The sequence below is a fragment of the Sander lucioperca genome, chromosome 7 (genome assembly GCF_008315115.2).
Source record: "Sander lucioperca isolate FBNREF2018 chromosome 7, SLUC_FBN_1.2, whole genome shotgun sequence".
Lineage (NCBI taxonomy): Eukaryota > Metazoa > Chordata > Actinopteri > Perciformes > Percidae > Sander > Sander lucioperca.
This window is the reverse complement of record NC_050179.1, coordinates 34,134,723-34,159,715: the sequence shown is the minus strand read 5'-3', so window position 1 is coordinate 34,159,715 and position 24,993 is coordinate 34,134,723. Positions and strand designations below refer to the sequence as shown.

General features: G+C 40.2%; 2 protein-coding genes and 1 long non-coding RNA gene across 5 annotated transcripts in view; 1 reads left to right on the top strand and 2 right to left on the bottom strand.

Annotated features, from left to right (window-relative positions):
• Positions 1 to 4,246, bottom strand: part of LOC116036242 (E3 ubiquitin-protein ligase TRIM21-like) — a 15,513-nt gene extending 11,267 nt beyond the window's left edge. The window contains exon 1 of the mRNA XM_031279703.2: positions 4,110 to 4,246. The gene's annotated coding sequence lies outside the window, so the exon portion shown is untranslated. The remainder of the gene's footprint in view (positions 1 to 4,109) is intronic.
• Positions 1 to 10,994, bottom strand: part of LOC116036243 (E3 ubiquitin-protein ligase TRIM41-like) — a 14,288-nt gene extending 3,294 nt beyond the window's left edge. Inside the window, exons 1-2 of one of the 3 annotated variants that reach the window (XM_036003642.1) lie at positions 10,834 to 10,993; positions 5,848 to 7,308 (exon numbers count right to left, since the gene is read on the bottom strand). In XM_036003642.1, coding sequence (XP_035859535.1) covers positions 5,848 to 7,299 — 1,452 coding nt within the window. In that variant the 5' untranslated portion in view covers positions 7,300 to 7,308; positions 10,834 to 10,993. Of the gene's footprint in view, positions 1 to 5,004; positions 7,309 to 10,833 lie in introns of those variants that run through there. The other 2 variants (XM_031279706.2, XM_031279705.2) reach the window with 2 other exon arrangements.
• LOC116036244 lies at positions 4,291 to 24,993 on the top strand. Its single transcript, XR_004101555.2, has 3 exons — positions 4,291 to 4,301; positions 10,238 to 10,241; positions 24,711 to 24,993. It is a non-coding gene; the product is annotated as an uncharacterized LOC116036244 (long non-coding RNA).

The following is a 24,993-nucleotide window of genomic DNA, read 5'->3' as shown; positions in this document are numbered from 1 at the left end:
CTAATAAATATATATAATACTCTTGATGCTATATCCAATTAATAATACTGCTGCTGTCAGTGACACAAGAAGGTCGGAAGAGATAACATCAATATGATTGAGTAAATTCAGGACCGGTATTACTGTATCAGAAAAATCCATATCACCAGTGAAATGAATACCTGTATATGGTATGAACCAGTATACCACCCAGCACTACATTAAATTATATAATACTGCTACACTGCTGCTTATATTGTAATTGAAGTGAAATATTTGTATTTAAAGGAGGCTAAACATTTTTAAAATTTAGTGTTTAGCGATGAATGACAAAGTGGCTGTAACTACAGTGTACATTGTCATATCTGCTTGAAATTTCCCACAATCAACGAGAGCCAGGCCTGAGGACATCTAGAGCCCAATATTGACTTTTGGTCAGAGCGCCCCCCACTGGCAACAGGAAATCAGCCTTATATGACAAACCTCATCCGATTTACATGAAACTTATAATGTGTGGTCTACATGGGATACTGAGCCGCCCCCTATATGTCAACCACGCCCACTTACTCAGGCCACGCCCCCTTTCATAACGTTTGAACCGTTTAAGGTAGAGTCTTGTGTGAGGTGTCATTGAACTCAGCAGACTTTCTTTTTTATTGGTAAAGATTTGCCCCGACCCCTATGCTTAGGCCACACCCCCTTTCACAGCTAATGAACTGTATGACGTAGAGTCTTGTGTGAGGTATCATTGAACTCGGCAGGGAGTTCCCTTTTCATTGGTGATGACTTGCAGTGTCTGAGTGCCACACAAATGCACGGTCGAAGGGAGCGACGTCCGCCAGTAACCCCTACATGCGCACAGGCGCGAGGGCCCGTCCATCGCTGCTTGCAGCTTTAATTACAGTTTGAATTTCGTCACGGCATGTATATCACAGCTACCCTAAGGTCTTAACAAAGCTAACACTTTTGTCCGATTTCAATTTAAGGCATTTTTGTGAATATGAGGGGTCGTCGGCTTGGTGTGTCAAGGACTTTAGGGACTTGTTATTCAGAACTGTTTATAAGAATTAATATAGCAGCAAACAATTATTTGCTTTGTAAAGATATGGTGGAGTAATGGCGTCCTGAGCAGTGTGTGTGACAATCTGAGCTTCTCTGTGTTGATAAGAGGTGCGGCCGCACATGCATGTGAGTGCTTTGTGAGTCAAGGGCCTTGACAAAATGTCACGAGATAGGAAACAGTCTGTGAGAGCCATGTGTAAGCGATCCCAGACCACTTAGTTTTCAGTATTTTGAGTACAGCCCCTTTAAGGGCGTTTTCACACCTAGAAGTCCGGAACAAGGTCCGGACCAAGGTTCATGTTTTTGTTACAAGTTAGTAAGACCGGTGGGACCGGCCCGTTCTGGGAACGGCAAGGATTGCAGGTGGATTATGTGTATAGAGCAACGGCTTATACATTGTCCCATGCTAGCAGCCTAAAATCTCCTATTTTATCTGCTTTTATATGTTTAACTGTTTTAACTGCTCTTTAATGTTTAATTTCTTATACTGCACTGTAACTTTTATTCTCGTATTTTATCTGTTTTTAATTTTTTTAAATCTGTTTGTATGTAAAGCACTTTGAATTGCCCTGTTGCTGAAATGTGCTATACAAATAAAGCTGCCTTGCCTTGCCTTACATTGTATACATTTGATCCGGTAAGTTTTGGTTTCACACTGCAGTTATGCAAGCGCACTAAAGATCTATACGTGACAAAACTACGTCCTGCTGTCATCACATATGTGAGCTGCATCTCCAGATACTTATAATTGATTGGTTTGTAGACGGGCTTCCCCGTCCTCTCGTATCTTCTCTCTGTTGGAGTTTTTCCAACTGACTGCTGCTCTCCCTTACTGCTGCTTTTTGCTTTGTTGTGATGTTGAGAAGCAAGACACGGGAACTTCTGGAGCATTTATTTAGAGACAAAGGGAAACCTACACTGTACATTTACGATGCCTACCACTTAACAGCAGTGGTGTAGTGGTCCCTGGAGAAGTGGGTATACTCTCAGTTTTCACCTTTTTTTTTTTCTAAAGTAGTCCAGAAAAAAGCCCTGTTTTAGAAACAGTGACATGTAAGACTACGATTTAGTTTACCCAAAAATCTGTCATTTCTACTTGCTCACTATTATAAAATGATCATGACTTGATTAGGAGCAGTTTGTAGTTACTACTGGTCACACAAGCAGCCTGGATGAATGTAAAATGTATTTATCATGAGGCAAACATGGTGTTATCTCTTCTCCTCTAAATGTGCAGTCATATTGCCACTGGCAATTTGCCAGTAGTTTAAAATAACGATTGATTTGGAAACCACCTTAAAACTCACCTCAGAATTATGTCTTCCATCAACTGGGGTGGCACACCGCCGCTTGTGTTATTTCTTCAGCTGTTGTTTGGTCTGCTGCCGTTATCGTAGTCAAGTGGCACCGGCACCTGAGGTTTTTTTTTGTTTTTTTTCAATGGCACCTGAGGTATTAGCGATATTTTCCTCGGCATGACCCGCCCTACTCTGCCTCTGATTGGCTCATCAGTCCTCATGCCTAAAGTTAACCAATCTAATCAGTGAAAGCAGCGAGTACCAGCCAATTAGAGGCAGAGGAGGGTGGGTCATGGCTTCACTATCCTTGAGGAAAAAATGGGAAATCTGGCTCACAGATATTACTGAATGGTGCGCATCAGGGGAGATTTAGAAGTGGGTATACGCAATGCTGACTGAAAAATAAGTAGGTATACGCCGTATACCAGCGTATACCCTGGACTACACCACTGCTTAACAGGTAAACTGCTGATTTATATTCTGCTCTGATAGCCGGCAGCTGGCTGCACACTCTCTCTCACGTAGGCTACAAACTAAGCTATTATAAAACTATTAAGTAAGAAGACATCCGTGTTGCACCGGCAAGCTTTTGTTACTCTACACTGTTTTGTTCTGCCTTGGTTGCACCGGATTGTTGTGGTCTGCAGAAGCGCAGAGAACTCTCTTTTTTTTCTAAGCACTGAGCTGTTCCTTAAAGGAAGCTTCCCCGGTCTTATAAAACCATGATAGCCTGCTAGAGCTTCCTGTAATTGGTCCGAAAGTCCGAACCGTCCAGAAAGTGTTTTCATACTGCAAACGAACCGAACCATGGTTCAGTTTGGTCCGGACCCAGACCACCTCTTTTGATTGGACCAAAATGTGGTCTTATGATCCGGACCGTGGTCCGAGGCACCTTTCTCACCTTCAATTTTGGTTCGGATCAAACTGAAAAGTCCGGACCAAATGAGGTAGGTGTGAAAACGCCCTAAAGTAGAAGTACCTAGAATTTGTATACAAACCGATGTAAACACTGATTTGTGCCTATGTCCATTACGCTTATCAACACTAACATGTAGGCTGGCTGGGTTGTGCACTATGTCATTGTGCATTAAGTAGATTATTTGGGTTATGCAATATGTTAGTGGTGCAATACTTTTGCTGTTGGATTGTTCAATATGTCAATGTGATGCCACAACGGACAGAGTCCAAAACAAATTTCCCTTCGGGGGACAATAAAGTATATCTTATCTTATCATTATCTATGTACATACTGAGTACTTGAGTATGTAGACCTACCTACTTTCCACCACTGCCAGTTGTTAAATAATCAGCTGTTCTGTCTTACAAAGCTAGACAGCAGGAACTACAGAGACAGTGAGGCTAAGAGGAAAGAGTTTAAAAGTTCAAGGCTACTTACCAAAGTGTCACACAGTTGTACAAATTGTAAAACATTAATGTTGGGCCTTTATAGGCAATTAGAGACATGTCACATAAAGTCAAACTGTGTACTGTACTTTAAACCATACTGTTTTTCAATTACAGGACAGAAACCGGCCATACAAGTTGTAAAAATGTCAATTTTGTACCTTTTTATAATCAATGAACAAAATGACGCATTAAATCAGACACCACAGCCAACTCTGTTTTTCGACAATCCGAAGGAAATTTTAGCTAGGCTATTTAGCATCTAGCAGGCCTACTTTATCTGCTGTTACTTTGTTTCTTTGTTCTGGATTCTGGTTTAACTTTGAGCAAATATTTAGTGAGTGCATTTTGTCTCAGTGTACTCACCAGTGTTTGGCAGAGATTCTGCTGTTGTTGAGAAAAAGCTGCTGGATTCAGTTGAATGTTTCTTTAGAGAGAAACAGAGAGAGATGTCTCGACTGCAGCTCTGCTGTCGCTCAGACAAACTTTCACTTTCAATTCAGGAAATGATACGTTACAGCTCTCTTTCAGTGTTGCTCCTCCTCTCAGTGGAGCTCTGTGAGGCAGGTTTTATTGACTCTTTGAGAAACATTATAAGGAGGAGGAAAATAAAAGTTTAAAACGGAGATGGAGAATTCTTCTGATTGGACCACTGCAGTAGATTAACGTGCTTCTCTGTGATTCTCCCTTTTTAAAAGTAGTTGAAGTGCAAACCTTTTAAGTAAAAGTCTTCTTAAGTGAAAGCTAAAAAAACAACTACAAAACACAAAACTCATCAATGACATTAGACAGAGTACTTGTACCAATTCGACTTGGACCTGATTATGCTCCTGCATTCATGTAATCTGCTTCAGCATCAGACTTTGTAGTTATTCATTAAGAGCATGAGAGCAAGAGCATCAGCTGTTTTCTTCAGGTTTGATATTCATTAAAAACTAAATACTTAATCAGACACAATAAACACTTTTTTTATTCTGATTTTGTTTATTTAAAAAGAAAAAGACAGAAAAGTGAATCTCTTGTCTTATTTATAAACTGCTCTTCAATAATTTGTGACAGTATACAACAATTCTTATGTTTAATAATTCATTTTTATTTATTTTTTAAAATGGCATACAAAACATGAAATTTACAATAACATATCCCCTCCTCCCTGAAACCCCCCCCCCCCCACACACACACACACACACACACACACACACACACACACACACACACACACACACACACACACACACACACACTCGTTACTTAGACTTACTTAAACAGAAATGAAGAAAAGATGACATAACCATACTATTCAAGACAATGAGATAAAAGACAATAATCGGTAAACCAAATAAACATGTATATGTGACAACAATAAGCACAAAGTATATGCTTTTCCACAGCACATGGCTTCTTAGGAGCCCTCCAAAAAGTACTTTATCTATTTTGGAGTATATACATTCAATCTTTCAAACTGATGTTATGATATTTTTTAAAAGCCACCACTCTAACCATCTCACATGCCAACTGTTGGATTGAAGGCACCCCTTAATTTTTCCATCCTTCTAGAAGAATCTGTCCAGCTATCATTAAAACAGTTTAGACCCAGATCTTTATGTGCTTATCTATTCTATTAAATGTTTTGAATTTGGCACCCATGTATTAAACAAAATGCTAATGCTTCTTATGTCTGAGTATGTTGCTTCCTGATGATTTAACAATCAATGCAGGTAATGTAGTTTTTAGAATTAGACTACATTTGATAATATGAATCAGTGCTGGGAACTTGGTGCATTGTGACAGTTAAGGGAACACCCAATCAGAATATTAAAAAACAAAAATATACACCATAAATCACCAATAAATATAAATATACATGTATTTCATTAAATCATAGTGAATCATTTTTGTAGAAAATCAAATGGTTCTACTCAGTATGATTGACAGGAGAGATGATCAGAGGGGCAGAGTTTTTACCACCGTTGTTATTACAAGGACAAAAGAGTGGGTAAAGTTTCTTAGTGAAGGAGCAGCCAGCAAAGGAGTAAATAAGAGCTGCAGCATCAACGTCATAAAAGGAGACCAGACCCTCCTCATAATCCACAAACACCCCCACCTTCTCGGGACGAGACTTCAGAGAGAGACAGATTACATGGTCAGCACAAGATTTGTACTGATTTTCATTCCTCAAACATATTAACCAGTAGCCAATCTGAGGGCTTGGTGTGATGCTTCCTTTCCTGTTGATCGACTCTCTGGCCACTCCCAAATACCAGTGAGTCTTCCCTTTAACCTGAACCTCGTAGTAAAATCTTCCTGAAGAGAAACTCTGCTTTGATAAAACATTTGGACCAGTATCAAATCTCTCTGGATTGTCTGGGAGATTCTTCTTTACATCACCATGTTTAACTTCTTTTCCATCATCAGACAAGATGAGGTTTGGATGTGCTGTATCAGGATCGAGTGTCACATCCACTGCAAACTGCTGGACCCTCTTCAGCTCGGCCTCAGCGAGCAGCTTCTTCATCTGTTTACTGAGGGTCTCCTCCAGCTGATTGACAGCTCTCACCACAGTTCCCTTAATTGGTGGATGGACTTTGACTTCTGTCCAGTCCTTCGTGGGTGGAACAGTGTTGAGGAAGGCAAAGCTGTGGAGGACGTGGAGGTGGTCTTCAGAGTGTGAGAGCTGCTCCACCTCAGTGCTTCTCTTCTTCAGCTCAGAGATTTCCTGTTCCAGCTCTTTGATGAAGCCTTCAGCCTGTTTCTCTCTCTTTCTCTGCTTCTCTTTGATCGTGTCGATGAGCTCGGCCTGGCTTCTCTCAACAGACTCCTTCAGAGCGATGAAGACCTGAACACCATCTGCTATCTCTCTGTCTGCATCTTCCTCACTGAGCTCCACTGAGTGTTTGATCTCTTGAATCTTCAGTTGTCTCTTCTGGATCATCTGCTGAATTTCAGCCTCTGTCTTCCCCAGCTTGGCCTTCTTTTCTTCATATTCTTCTTTCAAATGAACAACATCATGTAGCACGTGGTCTGAAATGGTGCAGAGCATGCAGACACACATCTGGTCGGTCTTACAGAACAGCTCCAGCAGTTTATCATGCTTCGTACACATCCTGCCTTCCAGGTTCTCCACAGGGTTGATCAGCTGATGTCTTTTCAGACCTGACATTGTCAGATGAGGCTCCAGGTGAGTCTCACAGTAGGAGGCCAGACACACCAGGCAGGACTTCAGGGCCATCAGTTTGGTTCCAGTGCAGACGTCACAGGGAACTTCTGCTGGTTTGGACCCTTGCTCTAAACTGCTGATGATGAATTTTGGTTGAACTGACTGTCTGAACTGAGCAGCCATCTCAGAGATAAAAGTATTGACCCGTAGCTCAGGTCTGGTGTAGAAAACCTCTTTACAGTTAGGACACTGATTGGGGACATTAATATTCCAGTGTTTAGTGATGCAGGTTTTACAGAAGTTGTGTCCACATGGTGTGCTGACTGGATCGGTGAACACATCCAGACAGATGGAGCACAGAAACTGATCTTCAGTCAGCAGACAGCTGGCAGCAGACATGTCGACACTCTGTGGACAAAAAGTGTGGGAAAAAATCTAACTTTTAACATATTTTCTTATTATTTGTGCCATCCTGGATGCTTTTGTCATATTGCACTCAACTTAGGGAAAGATTTACTTTATTTGTTTTTTTCAATGCGATTGGTCGGGACCCTTGGCGCCACTTTTTGTCTGGGTCGGGACCAATTTTGTGTCATTTTTCAATGTGCAGGGTAAAACCACTTAGTTAGGGTTAGGGAAAGATTGTGAGTGGGGTAAAAAAAAGAACATGAACATCAGTCTCCTGTGTAAAAGTCCTGTGTTGTTTGACCCATCCACCACCTTAACCTGCCTCCTTATTTTCTCTTTCATAATACTTGCTACCGTTTTTACGGTATAAATGCTTTTATACTACGTCATCTTATAGCGCTGCAGTCAAGCTGCTGCTCTGCCTGGTGTGTCCTATACTGACGTAAATGGTGATTTTTGTGTCGTTATCTGACGCTGAGAGCCACTGACCAACAGTGTTGTGTGTAACGCGTTACAAATTAACGTAACTACTTTTTCTGGGTAAAAAGTAGTGTAACGCGCTACTACTGGAAATTTGGTAACGAAACGTAGTTCCTTTTTTAATTCGGCGCAACTTTACTTTTCCCAGGGACAGATTTGACAGCGACACTGCCTTCTCAGCTGCACGCTGGCACAATAGTCACAAGCTCCACACGGTACGTGACAGAGGCTGGTAGCAGAGCAATCATGGCAAGCGAGAAGCAGCCAACGCTAACTTTTGAGGGATGGAGGTATTCTCACTACATCAAACTCGTTGAAACTAAGGGGAGGAATGTGAGTGTAAGGTGTACACTGTGTCCTGGCGAGAAACTTTTGTCCACTGCCATTAACTCAACTGCCAACCTCACCAAGCATTTGAAAGGAAAACATGCTAACATGAAGCTTGTAGCTCAAGATCCCCGGGGAAATCATGATATATCGAATCCAAGCCCAAATAACCAGCTAAAACTTCATTTTCACCACCAGGTAACTAAACAAGAGTTGGACAAACTTGTTGCTTCGTTCATCGTCGAAGAAAAAGTTGCCCATCAATACTGTTGAATCTCCCACTTTCAGAAAGATACTTATTTAGCAACATAAAAGTAACGTAAAAGTAACGAGTAACATAAAAAGTTACTTTCCATAGGGGGTAACTAACTAAAGTAACGGATTACGTTTTTTAAGAAGTAACGAGTAACGAGCAAACACTAGTTTTTAAAAGTAACTTCCCCAACACTGCTGACCAAGCGTCAGTATTTGACGAGTTGGGAGTGAGAAACGGGTGGAATAAATTTGCGTCCTTAATCTTCATTTATTAACCGTCTGATTTACTAAGACGCATCAATATGCAATCAGGTCCGGGACTTTGCTGCGAGTGAAGGAGAGCGTAGATGTGCAGTTGAGCAGTGGTATTTTATGAGATCACCAGGCTCAGAAAATAAGTCCTAACATGAAGATCTTCATTCCAAAACTTTACCTTGGCTGGGTAATAAATAACTATATCTGAAATAATGAATCTAATTTTTAATACAATAGCCAATATTTGCTTATACATGTCTGAGTAGAGCTTGGTTTTGAGTTTATACCGGTTGTTGACCAGTGATGGGAGTAACGCGTTACAAAAGTAACGCAATTACAGTAATGTATTCCTTTTTGCTGTAGCGCAGTAAAATAACGCATTACTAATAAAATGTTGGTAATATTATACCCGTTATAATCTCAGTAACGCGAGTTACAACGCATTTTAACCCGACATTTAGTGGCGTTTGTTTTTTTAAGAATTCACCAACACCGCGACACATTTCGGCACAGAAAAAAAGTCCACGAATTCCTGTTGCTGGATATGGTGGTTGAAATGACTGCAGAGACGGATACATTTGTGACATGGACATTATTTTCAGGAGTTTTTTTACGCTGCATTGAAGCGAGCTGTCCCGTCACTGTTCCCGTGGTCAGAGCCAGAACCAGAGACGGTCGGCTATAGGGACATCTGTGTCCTGTCAGTGCTGACAGCAATGTGCCCGAGCAACTGACAGATAACAACATGTCGGGAAATAATGTTTACTCTTGCTAAACGTAATATCATTACATTTTATCAGCGGTGGAAAGTAACTATAACCTACCGTAGGCTACTTCGATTCAATTGCAAGGTGCTTTTAATTGAGTATTTTCATTTTCTCCTACTTATTAGGCTACTTATAGTCCACCACAATTCAGAGTTAAGTAGGCTATTGTACGTTTTACTTAACTATTTATTTTATAGCTTTAGTTTCTTTGCAGATTCAAATTGATAATACAACATAATATGAATAAATGATGATGTATTAAAGTGGATAAAGATGAGACTGTTGATCCCGTGGTGAAATTCACAAGCTACCTGCCAAGTCATACTTCTGCTTTTATTTAGGTGAAAGTAACTCAAAAGTAACGCAAAAGTAGTGTAAATCATTACAATTCAGAGACAGTAATATTGTAATATAACTAATTACTCTCAAATGACAGTAACTAGTAATCAATAATGTATTACATTTTGGAAGTAACTTGCCCAACACTGTTGTTGACACAGTAAATATTATCAGCTGTTCTGTCTTAAAAAGGCAGACAGTAGGAACTATAGAGAATGAGAGAACCGGGTTCAAAGTTCAAGACTACTGACCGGCAAAGTGTGTCACACTTATATAAGTTGTAAAATGTCAAGTTTATGACTATACATGCAATAAAAGTTGTCAGATAAAATTAGACATTGTACTCTGTTTGGACAATCCAAAGGGCGATTCACCCTTCAGTAGTTTATCTAGCGTTACTTTTTCTTTTTGTTGTATTTAGATACTGCCGTATATGTATGCTGCATACCAAACTCAGTTATTAAGATGTAATCTAAACAGATTTTCCAATTACAGGAAAGAAACAGGGTGGTAAAAGTCTGAAAATGAGCTCAAACTAAAGCTGGGACTGTGTTCTGTCTAACCTTAACAGCTGTAGTTCAGTCACTGTCGCTGTTTTTACCTCCGTTTTGTAGTTTGGCAAAATGTACAGTTCTCTGGCATAATATTTTGTATATGGTAAATAAGATGTCAAATAGAAAGTCATACTCAAATATTTAGTGAGTGCAAAGTTCAGGGCTACTTACTAAAGTGTCACACAGTTGTACAAATTGTAAAACATAAATGTTGGGCCTTTATAGTCAATTAGAGACATGTCACATGAAGTCAAACTCTGTACTGTACTTTAAACCATACTGTTTTTTTAACTACGGGACAGAAACCGGCCATACAAGTTGTAAAAATGTAAATTTTGTACCTTTTTTATAATCAATGAACAAAATGACACATTAAATCAGACACCACAGCCAACTCTGTTTTTCGGCAATCCAAAGGGAATCTAAGATAGGCTAGTGAGCTTCTAGCAGGCCTACTTTATCTGCTGTTACTTTGTTTCTTTGTTCTGGATTCCGGTTTTAACTTTGAACACATATTTAGCGAGTGCATTTTGTCTCAGTGTACTTACCAGTGTTTGGCAGAGATTCTGCTGTTGAGAAAAAGCTGCTGGATTCAGTTGAATGATGTCTTTGGAGAGAATCAGGAAATAGACTTCAGGAAATAATTTTATTTCAGGAAATGTGATGTTGCAGCTCCCCTCTTTCACTGTTGCTCCACCTCTCAGTGGAGATATGTGAGGGAGGTTTTATTGACTCTTTGGTAAATACCTTGACATAGCTTTGGAGCAAGGTGAGTTTTGACTTTTTGTTTCTTAAAATTTTTTTCTATAATGAAAGTATACAGTTAACAATGACTTACTCACTACAAAACAAACTGTCCCTGGACCACGAGTAGACGTCTCTATGATTTTGAGGTTTCAAAACTAGTAAAGTAAAATGAAATGAAATTAAAAGTGCATATTTTAGAAAAAGTTCAGAAAACACAAATGATTTAAAGGGAAGACGTGAGATTAAGAGTTTATTTATCTTCTGCATTCATGTGATTTATTTCAGTATCAGACTATTTATGAGGAACATGCATCAGGCTGCAGTTTGTCATAAACTCCACCAGATGGCGTCCTCAGCTGTCATTTAGTCTCTGCTAACACTGGATTAGGGTTCACATCATCTGCTCAAACATAACTAAACACAACATAAATTGACCTTGTACACTAGACATTTGTCATCAGATGAGACTCTCAGTACATCTCTCTCTTCCTAAACTCATACATCAACAGATGGATTATTGAAAAGTGTGGGCCACCTGCTGCAGGTTTTGTTCTTGTTATAATAAATGTTGTGTTTAAGTCACTGACAGTCTGACACTGGCTGAGGTTTCTGACTCACCTGTTTACTATGACAAGTATGTCCTTTTTCTCAAAATATTACAACTTTATTGTCGAAATATTATTACATTATTCTTGAGGTAACTCATTATTCAGTGGCCCTAATACTCTGCTTTAGATCTCAGCTCCAGTTTGTGCTCTGTATCCATCCATACAAAGATGTAGGTGAGCAGTAAACAAACTCTTTAAAGGCTTTAAAACGAGCTTTCAGAAACCTGTAGGTGATTACACAGATAGTACTGATTAGGGGTGCATGATATATCGACTCAATACCGTTATCGCGATATCACGTTGCGCAATATTATATCGAAAGTGTTGCGATAAGTATGCAATATTTAGTTTATTTTATGGAGCGCTGCGTCCCGTCCGTTGGCTGTTAGTTGTGTTCGATTTAGAGCTTGAAAACGCTATAATGATCATGTTTCATTGGCCAGTTACCGTGCCAACTGCACATGTAACTGTCCACTACGTGACAAACCCAATGGAGCGTACCACGTGTGTGCATATTTCAACAGAGTGACAGTGTAAGTGAAGATATAGATAGAGACAACTAAATGGAACGAATCAGAGAAGAGAAAGAAAAGTTGTGTCCTGTTCTCTTTATTTATTTTATACTGTACAACCAGTAAAACATTTCCTGTTTATTTTTATTTATTTTGTTTAAATGTATTTCTTCATGTTGGACCAGTCCAATATAACAGTCAGTTGAAATAAACCTTGTGTTGTATTTGTTATGAATCTATTTTGATGCGTTTTCCCGTAACTTTTGTAATTTTACATATGTTTAAAAATATCGAAATTAATATTGATATCGCAATATTCATAATCAATGTCGCAATATATCACATTTTGTCAATATTGTGCAACCCTAGTACTGATTGATTCTTATTTGTGTTTTTACGTTAATATTAAATTATGTCTGCTTTTTTTCTTAAAGAAGGAGCTTTGCTTTTAATAGGATTTGTTGATATAAGAAAAATATAGAATTTCTTTTAACATTTTTGAATTTGTTTATTGACATTTATCGGTGTAAAAGTTTGAAATAACCAGAATGATTGCAGCAACTTGTCAAAGCCTTTTGACCTTTTTCTTCATGTTTGTCCCTGGTTTTCTTCAGCGGAATCCCAGAAGACCGTTTTCATAATAAGCTTGTTTGGGCCCCTTTGAAACCTCCTGACAGTCAAATTCAATTAAAACATGATGCCAACATCCCGGCAAACACTCCCTACCACTCTCAGAGAAACATCGGCTTTCAAAGTCAATTGTGTCCAATGTGAAGAGCCGGCCTTCGTGTCCCCGTCTCAAGCCTTTTCACGTGCTAAAATAAGAGTTTCCACCTCTTTCCCCGAGTCGACATGAGCAAAGTGAGCGCTGTGAAAGACCCAGAGAGCTTCCATTTGACGACTGGCAGCCTCAGGTCTTGTGTCTGTGTGACACTATGGGCCACGACAAAAGCCCGTCCTTTCTCTTTCTGCAGAATAAAACTGAGAGAAAAGAAAGGAGTTTGTGCATGATGGGGAGGAGGGGGGATTTTAGAGAAAAAAGAAGGGGATCTAGCTTTTGAAACCGGCCCGGCGCAGATGTACAGGGCAGGAGGATTAGGCTGCGGGTATTGGTGACGTTCACCCGGCTCGACTCGCCCTCTGTCGTGGGCCTTTGTGGTTCCCAGCAGCCTTGCGGTGGTAAGCTGCCGGCCTGCGTGCCAACGGGGCTCAATGTGTGCCCGACAATGGTAGAGCAACCCCCCCCAAACGCCACCAACCTCCGGCTCCCAACTCACTCCGCACACAGAGGATGTGATAGGGGAGCTAATGTCACCCCATCTGACCAGCAACTGTGTGTGTGTGTGTGTGTGTGTGTGTGTGTGTGTGTGTGTATGCACATGTTGTGGGGACCCACCTTCCATCTGAGGACAAAAAACCGGGTCCCCACAAGGTAACATTTCATTTATACACATATTTATACACATGAAAGTGTGTTTTCAGTTGTTCGGGAGTTCTACTGCATGTTTTAAAAGTAGGATAAAGCCTTCAGTGTCTCCAGAGGGAGCTGCTGTGTGGAGTCTGATAAATGTCCTCAAGTGATGTCATTCCTCCATGAGTTTGACAATCTTAGAAGTGCAATGCTAAATTGATGTAGTACTCGTTTTATTTAAGGGTTAAAGTAACTATTATTTTACATTTTTCCTATGTATAAGACATGTGATGTGCCATGCAAAACACTGAAAGGTTAGTGATCACTTAATTGTTCTAAAACTTCTCATGGAAGCCTGGACACCAGGACAGTATGGGCAAATAAAATTGAGAAGATCTATAAAGCTACTGTTTCCTGTACTTTTTTAAATCTTAATTTTAGTGTTAAAATAACAGCTTAACTTAAATCATCAGTGTGCATAAGCACAGCCTCACAGAGCTGCTACCATGGCTGTAGAGTCTTAGTCTTGTTTCTACTTAAATCGTTTCCGTTTTCACTTTTCCATGATTTGTTTCATTTTGATGCAGGAATATATCACTTCCTCATCCTTGCACATCATCCTCATACATCACCCGAGGCTGAAAGAGAAGAGAGAGAGAAGGAGAGGGACAAGCACATATTCTCAGAGCGCATTGTGGAGAGGAATGCCATTGAATTTGGGTGTTTTTTCATGCGCCAGCCTCTTTTGTGTGCAGGCTAAGGAAGTCCATTGTGCGGGCAGACACCCTGAGAAAAGAGGCGAGCTTGGAGCCGTTGTCTGCCGGTGCTTCTGCAGCGCTCGGGCCCTAAAAAAGACCTGAATGAAGCTCTGCCATCGGAAGCAGCCGGCCCGAACCGAGAGACAATGCCACTGGGCAACTTTGAAGACCAGCAACAATTAAAAATGCAGCTTCACTATATTAATTATGCATTCATGCTTTTGTCTTGGTTTCTTTTTTTCTCGGGAGGGGATAATGGGGGAGCTGTGCAGTTTAAGATTCAACAGGTCTGAGGCACAGGGAGAGATTACAGTGAAAAAACAACTCATGCAAATGTTGGAAATCCATTGAGGGAGAAATGTGTGTGTGTGGTTGGATGTGAGTTGCAGGGGATAACGAACACTAACAAGAACTTGAGTAATAAAACGACCTAGTATCTACCTACTGAACCAAACTTTGCTTCAGTAAGAAGACCCAGAGAGGTCAGCAAAACTCTGTTTCATCTCGCAGAGCGTGTTGCTAGGAAACTCTGAGTTACAGCTCAGAGTTTCAGCTTTGAAGACTCTTTTTCTTCAAGGCCTTTCTCCTCTCTCCTCCCTCAGTTGCAGGCGAGACACACATAAAGCAGCTTTCTGAAGGCATTGAGGTGAATTTCTGCTGGCTGGCGGCTCTGTCAGGTGGCTCTGTTGTGCTCGGAGTCGCCAGCAAACGGCTCCTTTTGGACCGGTGGGAAGGTTTATTCAGAAAAGCCAACACTGGTTTGAAAAATCGCTCTGTTTGGAGGGAATTCATGACTCGTTTACAACCGAATCTGTCACACTGAGGACATAAGAACCTGGAATAACAGAGTTCCCCCCTACTGGACAAAATACAAACTGCATATGGGTCAAATTTCTGGTTATTGATTGACGTTCTTTGACTGTTAAGGTATTAATAATGCAATCCTGATTTAAAAAAACAATAATGGACGAGTTAGTAGCCACGTCTATTGTCTTTCCATGGATAATAACCCAGAAAATTTGAAATACGTATTCTATGTGTAACCAACTGAAACAATATGTTGCCTATTGATTATAGCTGTCAAATTCTGCTAGGAATAAAGTGAAGGATGTCATTTATTATATTCATTTGTGTGTTTCAAGGTTTTCTTCTTGCATGAAATAAATTCGCTAATAAAATCACCAAAGAAGTAAACTCAGTCAGTTCATTTCATTTCCACATTCCCGTGTTCGAGTCTTAACGTTTTGTTGACCCGTCATCCATCATTTGGTTAAAATAAGTACCTTGTTAAGGTTAGGGGACCTTTGTCTTCATGGTTACAGTAATAACCACTTTATTTACTATGGACGTGGTTAAAAGAAACCAACATTGACTGTCTGTACGAAATAGAGAAACAAATGCGAGAAACAAACAAGAATCAAACAGCAGTGTCCCGTGTTAACGTTTTGTTGACTTGTCAATTCACCCCTGAACTTTAATGTCCCCCGACTTCCTCCTTTGCTCTTGATGGAAGCGTTATAATTCCTATGGCTGCTAGTGGGCTTATATGTCATTTTGTTGTTTTTCTTGGGAGGATTTTAGCAACAATATAGCCTGACGTGGTCATTCTAGTCAGAATCTGAGTCTGATGCTGCTCCATTGGGCTGGGATTATGGGGCGTGTTTCAACCCAACCAGGAAAGAAAATGCCTCTGCACTCAATTGGATAGACCTACAACCAATCAGAGCACCCCATCTTCTTAGGGCCAGCTGATAAATTAAACGTTTACTGAATCCCGTAGGAAGGACGGCAAAAACATCTTTCCGATCGACAAATGCCTTGATCGCAGTTCTCTGTTCCTCTTTTAAAATTAAAATGAATGCGCTGTTGATATCTTCTATAACAGACGCGATGGCGGAATCTACACATCTCAATTCTCCAGCGGCAGCCATGTTTATTGTAAACAAATTCAACCCAAGCACTCTTTGGTGACGTGGTTGATCACGTTACTGTTGATCATCTGTCCATCATCGTATGAAGCCCGTCCTGACAATTTGATTGGTCCGAACAGCTCTGGTTGGAGCATAGTTGCTCCACAACGGATCAAGTCCAGACCCAACTTCCCGACCTCAAATGTTGTGGGCGGGTCTAAGTTTGGCTGGCATCCAGGCTAGCAACAATGCAAAGTTATTGCAAAAGTATAACAGTATATTAAGCTGCAGTTTGTCTAATGTCCACTACGCTGCTAAACAAAAAATCTGGCTGTTTTGAAGTTCACAGGAAAACACCCATCTTCCCTCTACACCTACAAATCATTTTTGTTTCACACAAGAACTTGGAGTTAGTGCCTTTCACTTTACCAATGTCAGTATTTAATTGACATGGCCTGTTTTGGGAATTGATCCTGAGTCGTTAAGAGGTCAAGGTAACCCTCATCACTCCCTGAACCTGCACCTGTGCGACATTATACATCTCACTCACTCTGCTACACTGCAGTTCAACCCACTCATCTACAAAACAACATGACGGGAAACAGACGAGGAGAGGGGAAAGTGATCCGAGCGGTCGGCGGTAAAACAGGTTTCTGTGTGTGACCCAGAGATCCATTGTAATTAGCTTCAGGAGGTTTGTAGATGCAGTAAACAAATGTTTGACAAATATGGAGATTTTGGGTATAAATCTGGTGATATTCCAGACCGTCGTTTCCCAAAAAAAACGGTGTGCGCCCAGAGGTTTACTCCTCGACACAGCGCCGTGGGTTTGACTCCAACTTGTGGCCCTTTGCTGCATGTCATTCCCCGCTCTCTCTCCCCTTTCATGTCTTCAGCTGTCCTATATATAATTAAAAACCTAAAATGCCCAAAAAAGAATCTTAAAAAAAAAAAAAAATACTGTATATATGGAGATTTGCATCCAAAAGTAGCATAAATTTCAAATTTTGTTTTAGCTAGGGGTACCTAATATTAATAATAATGATTTTATTTTTAAAGCCCTTTCTAAAATTCACGTCACAAAGTGCTTCACAAAACAACAAAATAAAACTGACCAGTCACGAAACATCTTTTTAAAATCAAAAACAAATAAAGACTGATGTATTAAAACCTGTACAGTATGGGTAAGGATATTTTTAAATTACATTTTTTTAAGATAATAAAAGACAGTTCAAAAGAGGTTGAAGCTAAAAAAAAAAAAAAAAATGGTGAAGGCTCTCAGATAAACGAGTGTCATTCCCCAATTATCTTTTTAAAAGTACAAAAAAACTAAAACTTTTATATGCCACTTTTGGTCTGATGAGTTTGACATACAGTTAAAAGTAACATGATTTTGGAACAAAGTTCCTGATTTTACCTTCAGAATCAGGCACTTTTATGCACATTATTAACACTCATTGTATTAGATAGATAGATAGATAGATAGATAGATCAGAGTACAATGAAAATCTGTTTAGCAGCTTTTCGGCAGTGTGCATAAAAGTTGAATAACTAAAACCAAGACTAATAGAGGAAATAAAAATGAAAGTAGAATTTGTACAAAGAACAAAAGTTTTTAAATAAGTGAGACACAAGTGTTAAAAAATGAGGCAAGATAACCTTAAAAGTAGTGATGGTGGTTAAGTAGCAGCATAAGGGGTCGCAATTTGTGCAATGTTTCAGTCTCTGTATTACTTAATATTTCACGTTTTTCCAGGTAAACTTCAGGTTACAGCTGTACAATTTATGCTTTCTGCAAACTGAGCAAATGACTTCAAGCTGCTCTCTTCCTTCAGCACAAACAGATTCAGCCCAACCTTCCTGACGGTGTGGTGTAGTGTGCAGCAGGGGTCAGAGGTTACGTGTGTTGGCAGCGTGTAACTCACCATGTGTTTCAAACACAAGCAGCACTGCCTGAATGAACGGCTGAATGCAAAGCTCATTAGTGCTGCAGGAGGCTGTACGAGGAGAGTCAGAGATCGTGTAGTTGAAGTGAACGCAGAAGTGCCTCAACACATTCCTGCCTCTTTATTAAGGTGATCTGTGACCCCCGTCTGTCCCAAAATAGAAAGATTTTCCATTGTGCGCATGTGTGTGTGTGGTGGTCGGGGCTAATACAGTGCATATCGGACCTCTTCTCTCCTAAAAAGGAACTTGTTGTCAGTTGAGAGACCACTTAGTGCTCTTATACTCTTGTCAGTGTGCAGATAAAAGAGAATCAGACCTGCTGTTTTCTGAAGCCTCCTCCACTGGAGAGGCTGGAGAGGAACGTTTTTGTTTCACTGCTGGTATGCCGAGAGCAGCCTGAATGCACAAAGACGCCGCTAATAACAGTTAATCTTCGCAAAAGGTTCAATGGCTGCCAACGAACCAACCAACCAGGCCACGATTCAGAGCCGTCCCAACAATAGTCGACAAAACATCAAAGTCAGAGGGAGCGCGGAGCGGCCGGTTCCCATCACCTAAATCAACAAGGCCTCGGCAGAAAGTAAACATATAGAGTTAACAGGAGGAGTCACATTCATACGGACGTTACAAACTGCTTGTTTGCACTACTAAATATGCCACAAAAGACATTTCCACCTTAATTAAGCATCCAATTACTGTGGTGTCTAGCCGAAAAGGATGTTTCTGAAATAAATATTTGGTTACACTTTACTTGAAGGTATTTACATAAGAGTGACATGACACTGTCATGAACGTGTCATAAACATTATAAACAAGTCATGAACGTTTATGACATAATGCTTTTTTTAGTAAGTGTCATTCGGTTTTTGTCATGACAAGTTATGATTAGGATTAGGGTTAAGGTTACAGTGCTGATTTGTCTGACACGACTGAAGCGTGGTGTTGCGCAACATCATACATCCATGGTTGATGCTCCACGCCCTTGACCGGCAGCTGATTGGACGAACGCCTGACGTGGGTCTGGCTGCTTGAGAATTTCAACCGAGTGTCATGGCGGCTCGTGGAGAATACGATCTCGTATTTTACGAAAATAGTTCACCAAAACGTGTTTCTGAAAACATTTTAAGCGAGTATTGGCCATGCAGCTGCTGAATCTGTCTTCATTTTGGATCGATAAAGGTTAGTACTTGGTACTGGATAGTCGCGTCGCGTTCAGCGGATTCATTTGCATAAAGATGGGCATCGGCCAGCTTTTGGACACGCAGCATTTTTTCAAATGCAGCGCCGCCTTCCCGGGATGCTTTATGGGTGCGTTAAAGTCGCTTGACGTCACCCATAGGACTAAAGTGGACTGCGGTGCGACAGAAGCGTTGCACGGAGAAATGGATTTGGGTGGTTTCTATAATACTAATTTATTATTTTTCGCGATCAAGCTTCGTTGAAACATAACTATTTGTGACAGTTTTGGGGGCTGTTGCAATAATTAATTCCCTGGAGGTTTACCATAACCGTAAGGTATAAATCTGGTGATATTCCAGACCATCGTTTCCCAAAAAAAACGTCTGCAAAGGTTGTCTGTGCAAGCAGCTTATAACAACCCATAGTAAGGTTTATTATTAGGCAGCGGCCTCTAATGGCCATAGTAATTATGATTGGAGCAAAGGAGGAAGTCAGGTGACATATTATAAAGAGCAGCAAAGTCCACATAGGGATAGGTCAAACAAACAGGACTTACACCCAGGACAACCCTGTTCGTGTCCCGTGTGAAACCAAATGTCAACATTGACTTATTTTAACTTACATAACGTACGTAATGTACTTTACTTACAAACAACTTAGCTTGTACTTAACGTACAGTATGTAACTTAAGCTACGTAACAAACATAGTTATTTGAACCTAAACCACGATCTTTTATTAACCCTTGTTAAGTTTTTGTTATTCTGGGTCCAAATTTAAACTTTTTTTCAAAATTTTTGTCACTTTTTGTCAATTTTTCCAAAGTTTTTGTCCATTTTTTATCTGCGCCTTTTGACGTTTTTAAAGTTTTTCCTGACATTTTTGTCATTTTTTTAACGTTCCTTTATCTTTTTTTTCAAATGCTATAAAATTGAATAAAACACCCAAATTCAATGAAAGTAGTTAACTGATAATTTATTTTACTTGTGAAGAGTGTTGTATGGAACCATCCATGTTACTTTTTTTGACAATTTTTTTGAAAGAAATCCAAATTTCTGATTTAGAAACTTTTTGAAAATGGGTAAAATTTGAGGGAGGCAGGAGGCTGCGATTGTTTCTTTCTCTGTACACATACTTTCCATGGTTTTGCATTTCCCGATTAACACTCTATTCCAGTTGGTCGCGGTTTGTGGTTTTTGTATTCCTACAAAGACAAATATATAAATGTGGTGCGTTTGTACCTTGGTGCATTACTATTATGATGGCAGATTTGCACTGTAATATTTTTATTTGTAATCTTCTGCATGTTTGTGTGCTGCTGCGCTTCACTGTGTGTGTAACAAGCATAGTGTGCGCGCACTGTGCATGAGCCTAGGAGCATTTTACTAATTTAATGTTAAAATAACAATGAAATGCTGCGTTATTGACTTTAGACCAGGTTTTTGTTGGTCAATAGCGTGATCACTTCCCACTGCCTCAAGATAGCAATACGCCCAGAATGCACCTGAACACACCTCCCTGTAAGACCAGCACAGACGGGCGCAGGTGCATTTGCTATTTAAACAACGTAGGCGCTAGGGCTTTGACGCCGAACTTCGATATTCGAATATAATTCGAATATAAAAAAAAATATTGATATTCGAACGAATATTAGGCAGCCCTTAATATTCGAATTTCGAACCTGTTATGGGCATTATTTTTTTGTAAATGTGTTTGCTTGTAAACCTTGTTTTCAATTCAGATTCCGAGGCTTTTTCACGCATTTCAAAATGTAAACACGTCGCGGCGACGCACGTCGCTCGGCCGCGGCTTGGTAGCGCATTTCCCCCGACTCATTTCCTGGTTCTCTTTCTCCATAAACAACGTAAAATCAAGGAGAGGGTTAACTTCTCCTGCTCCGGATGTCTCACCGTGGTCAGAAAGAACAGAGGAGACACTTTGTTTCTCTCACTAAGACTATAGAGTCGGTACTCGCTCTGAAGCTACTGGTAATCACCGTCACTCTCTCACAACACACACTCCCCAGACACACACACACACACACCCATACACACGCGGCTCGACGCACACACCAGCGCAAAAGTATGAACATCAGACCACTTATGTAGGCTACGGTGAAATATCCGACCTTCCTGTTGAAAGAATAATGTTTGTGTTTAATCCAGGGTCTGACTTTTAATTTAAAAAAACAGTGGTGGCAGTGTGTTTTTCTTCTGACATCATTGCACGCCTACTGACTGATACACTGCCCTCTGGTGGACAGATATGAAGTTTGATACCAATATAAGCCTTGCTGAAGGCATTTAATAGTCAAAATATTATTAATAAATATTCGAATATATTCGAATATTAATATTCATAAACAAACGAACTTCGAATATGATTTTTGGGCAAAAGTCAAAGCCCTAGTAGGCGCTGGACAGGAAATTGACAACTGCGTCGGTCTTAAACTAGCAAAGACACTTGCGTCGGGCTTTGCGTTGCGCTGCAAGATGGGTGCAAGATAGGGCCCTTAAACTCTCTCTGGGAGAAATGTGTTCTTCAAAAAAGCGAAACGTACTATTAATCAAGACCACATTTTGTCCAGTGAGTTAACACTAATGCCTTCAGGATGACATGCCTGCTGCCTCCCAGAAAGACCAACCGTTTCTCCAAATTGTTCATTCCCTCTGCAATGAAGTTGCTGAATGCAGAGTAACTGTCTTGAATGTATTTTCCACAGACCTCATATTGGTTATGTGTTTAAAACTGGTCGATCGCGAGTTCTTATGCATGTGCAATACACTCAGCACTTTATCGATTTTATTCATTATTTTTTTTATCTTGTTTGTCTTTATTGTAATTTATCGTCTTTATTCAGTTCTTATTTCAAATTTTTCTTGCTGTATACTTCTGGATCTCACACTTTCCCGTATGCCTTTTTATTGTGCTCCCTCTGTCGCTGATGACTGGCAGTATGAATGTGTGTATATGTTTCGGTGGACTGTAGAAACTGAATTGCCCTTTGGGGATAAATAAAGCTATCTCTATCTGTATCTGTGTTTAAAACTGTGACTGTTTTACAAGGTGTGCCTGTCGCTAGTACTCTCCCCCACAGTCATATATGCCATTTTGGGAGTCATTGGCAAACAACCTATTCTGTCATTTAAGTATAAGGACTTGGATATTCTACATTTTTGTGTTTATTCATGAAAAGACCAAAACCAACCATGTGTTAATCCATCTCTCCATACTTTGTGACTTCTTGTCTGTCCAATTCCATTGGGTCCTACTAAAGACGTAAATCTTTAAAAACGACTCACAATTCTACATGTTTAGTTTCAAGTTCAAGTTTGTTATTTCAGAAATACAGTTTAAAGTGCTCATATTATGCTCATTTTCAGGTTCATAATTGTATTTAGAGGTTATATCAGAATAGGTTTACGTGGTTTAATTTTCAAAAAACACCAGTTTTTCTTTGTACTGCACATTGCTGCAGCTCCTCTTTTCACCCTGTGTGTTGAGCTCTCTGTTTTAGCTACAGAGTGAGACCTCTCACTGCTGTAACATCTTTGTTGGGAGTCGCACATGCTCAGTAGCTAGGTAAGGACTACTAGCCAGTCAGAAGCAGAGTATGAGGGCGTGCCCTGACAGTAGCTAGGTAAGGACTACTAGCCAGTCAGAAGCAGAGTATGAGGGCGTGCCCTGACAGTACCTAGGTAAGGACTACTAGCCAGTCAGAAGCAGAGTATGAGGGTGTGCCCTGACAGTAGCTAGGTAAGGACTACTAGCCAGTCAGAAGCAGAGTATGAGGGCGTGCCATGCTTGCAGCTAGGCGAGCATTATAACGTTTGTCTCTGTAAGTAAAGGCTGGACTACAATAGAGCTGTTTGGAGCAGTTTGTGAACAGTGTTTTCTGTTGGAGATGGTAAGTCCCTTTGGGGTGGACTTTGGGCTTTTTCACTTTGTAAACCTATATTGTGCACAAAAAACATATATAACACAGTAAAGGAAAGGGAAAAGCCAAAAAGCATAATATGAGCACCTTAAATGAAATAAGCACAACATAAAACTAACAAAATGTCAGACAAATTGTTTCAACAGAATCATACCATCCACCAGTAGCCTGTTACATGCTGTATCAATACATCAATACCAGGCTCTCAGTTCACTACATGTGTTGCTTCGAGCTGAGAGTTTGATGTGAGATGTAATCAGTCACTCTGAGCGTTGTGAACTTGACCCGTGTGATCGATGGATCGGACCGACACTTTCTGACGTGTGGGTTCAATGAGGATCCCCAGAGGGCTTTGAACCTGGCTCCTGACTGTTACCAGCTCCAGAGCCCGACCTCTGACCCCTCTGTCAGGAGGAAGGGGGTGCATAGAGTGAGTGTGGTAGCAGAGGAGGGGAAGGGGGGGTTTAATGACACCCAGTCTGTTCTGTGTGACATGACCTCATTACCTCAATCCATGTATTGATAGAGGGGGGGAGATTATCCTCAGTCTGACAACATATTCAACTCCAATGCTGCTGTCAAAGGGCAGGCTGTTCTCATGAACAATTCATACGTATAGCTATGAAAAATAATGCACTATAATTCGTATGTATTCCATGTATTTATTGCTGTATAAAAGATAAAGATTCACGTAAGGATTAACCAGAGTCAAATTCCTTGTTTGTCTACGCAAAGTTGATTCTGGGGTATGCCCCACATTGACTGCTGCTGTATAAATACGTTGTAAAGGGTCAGTTCACCCATATAACAAAATGATATTCCTTCAGTAGAAAGTAGCTCCAGTGAAAACATGTGAGCAACATATATGAAGTTCCTCCATTGTACTGGAGGCAGAAATAGTAAAACCTAAAATCTGAATGGTACGACGGAGCATTAGGGCCACATCAAGGGGAAAATTTGTTTGTATAATTTCGATAATAAAGTCAAAATGTCGAGAATAAAGTCAACCTGACGAGAATAAAGTTGAAATACTTTTTCGAGAATAAAGTCGAAATGTCGAGAAAAAACTTGATAGGCTATTTCAGGAATCAAGTCGGACTTGACCAAACTACTAGCTTTACCTATAGTCTTCTACAAAATGCATTGAAGGCCTAGCTATATGAACTCGTGAAATTATTTATCTTTTAGCGCATAAACACAGTATGGTGATAAGTATTAGTATTCCACAAACTTGGAAGAGGTGGCCGTATTCAAGGCTGCAAACTTAAATAGTTTGTAATGGACAGATGCAAGGGTATTGATGGATACACCTACGCGCAATACAGAGAGGATATGTTGTATCACAAGACACAATAAGACAATTGATCAAATTGTTTGACCCTGAAGGAATGCGGCCCAGGCGAGCGCGGCACTCCAAGGATGTAACCCATAGCCTATCTATGATGTTTCCTACATGGCAGCTGGCGTGGCGGACAGTCGCTCTAATGTGATTAAGTGATAAAGGAGTTGAATTTATTCTCGTCATTTCAACTTTAATCTCGAAATTTCGACATTATTCTCGAAATGGTAGTTCAACTTTATTCTCGTCATGTTGACTTTATTCTCGCCATTTCGACTTAATTCTCGACATTTCAACTTTATTCTCGAAATGCAAAATAATAATATAAAATCTTCCTCCTTGATTTTTTTCCCCTTGATGTG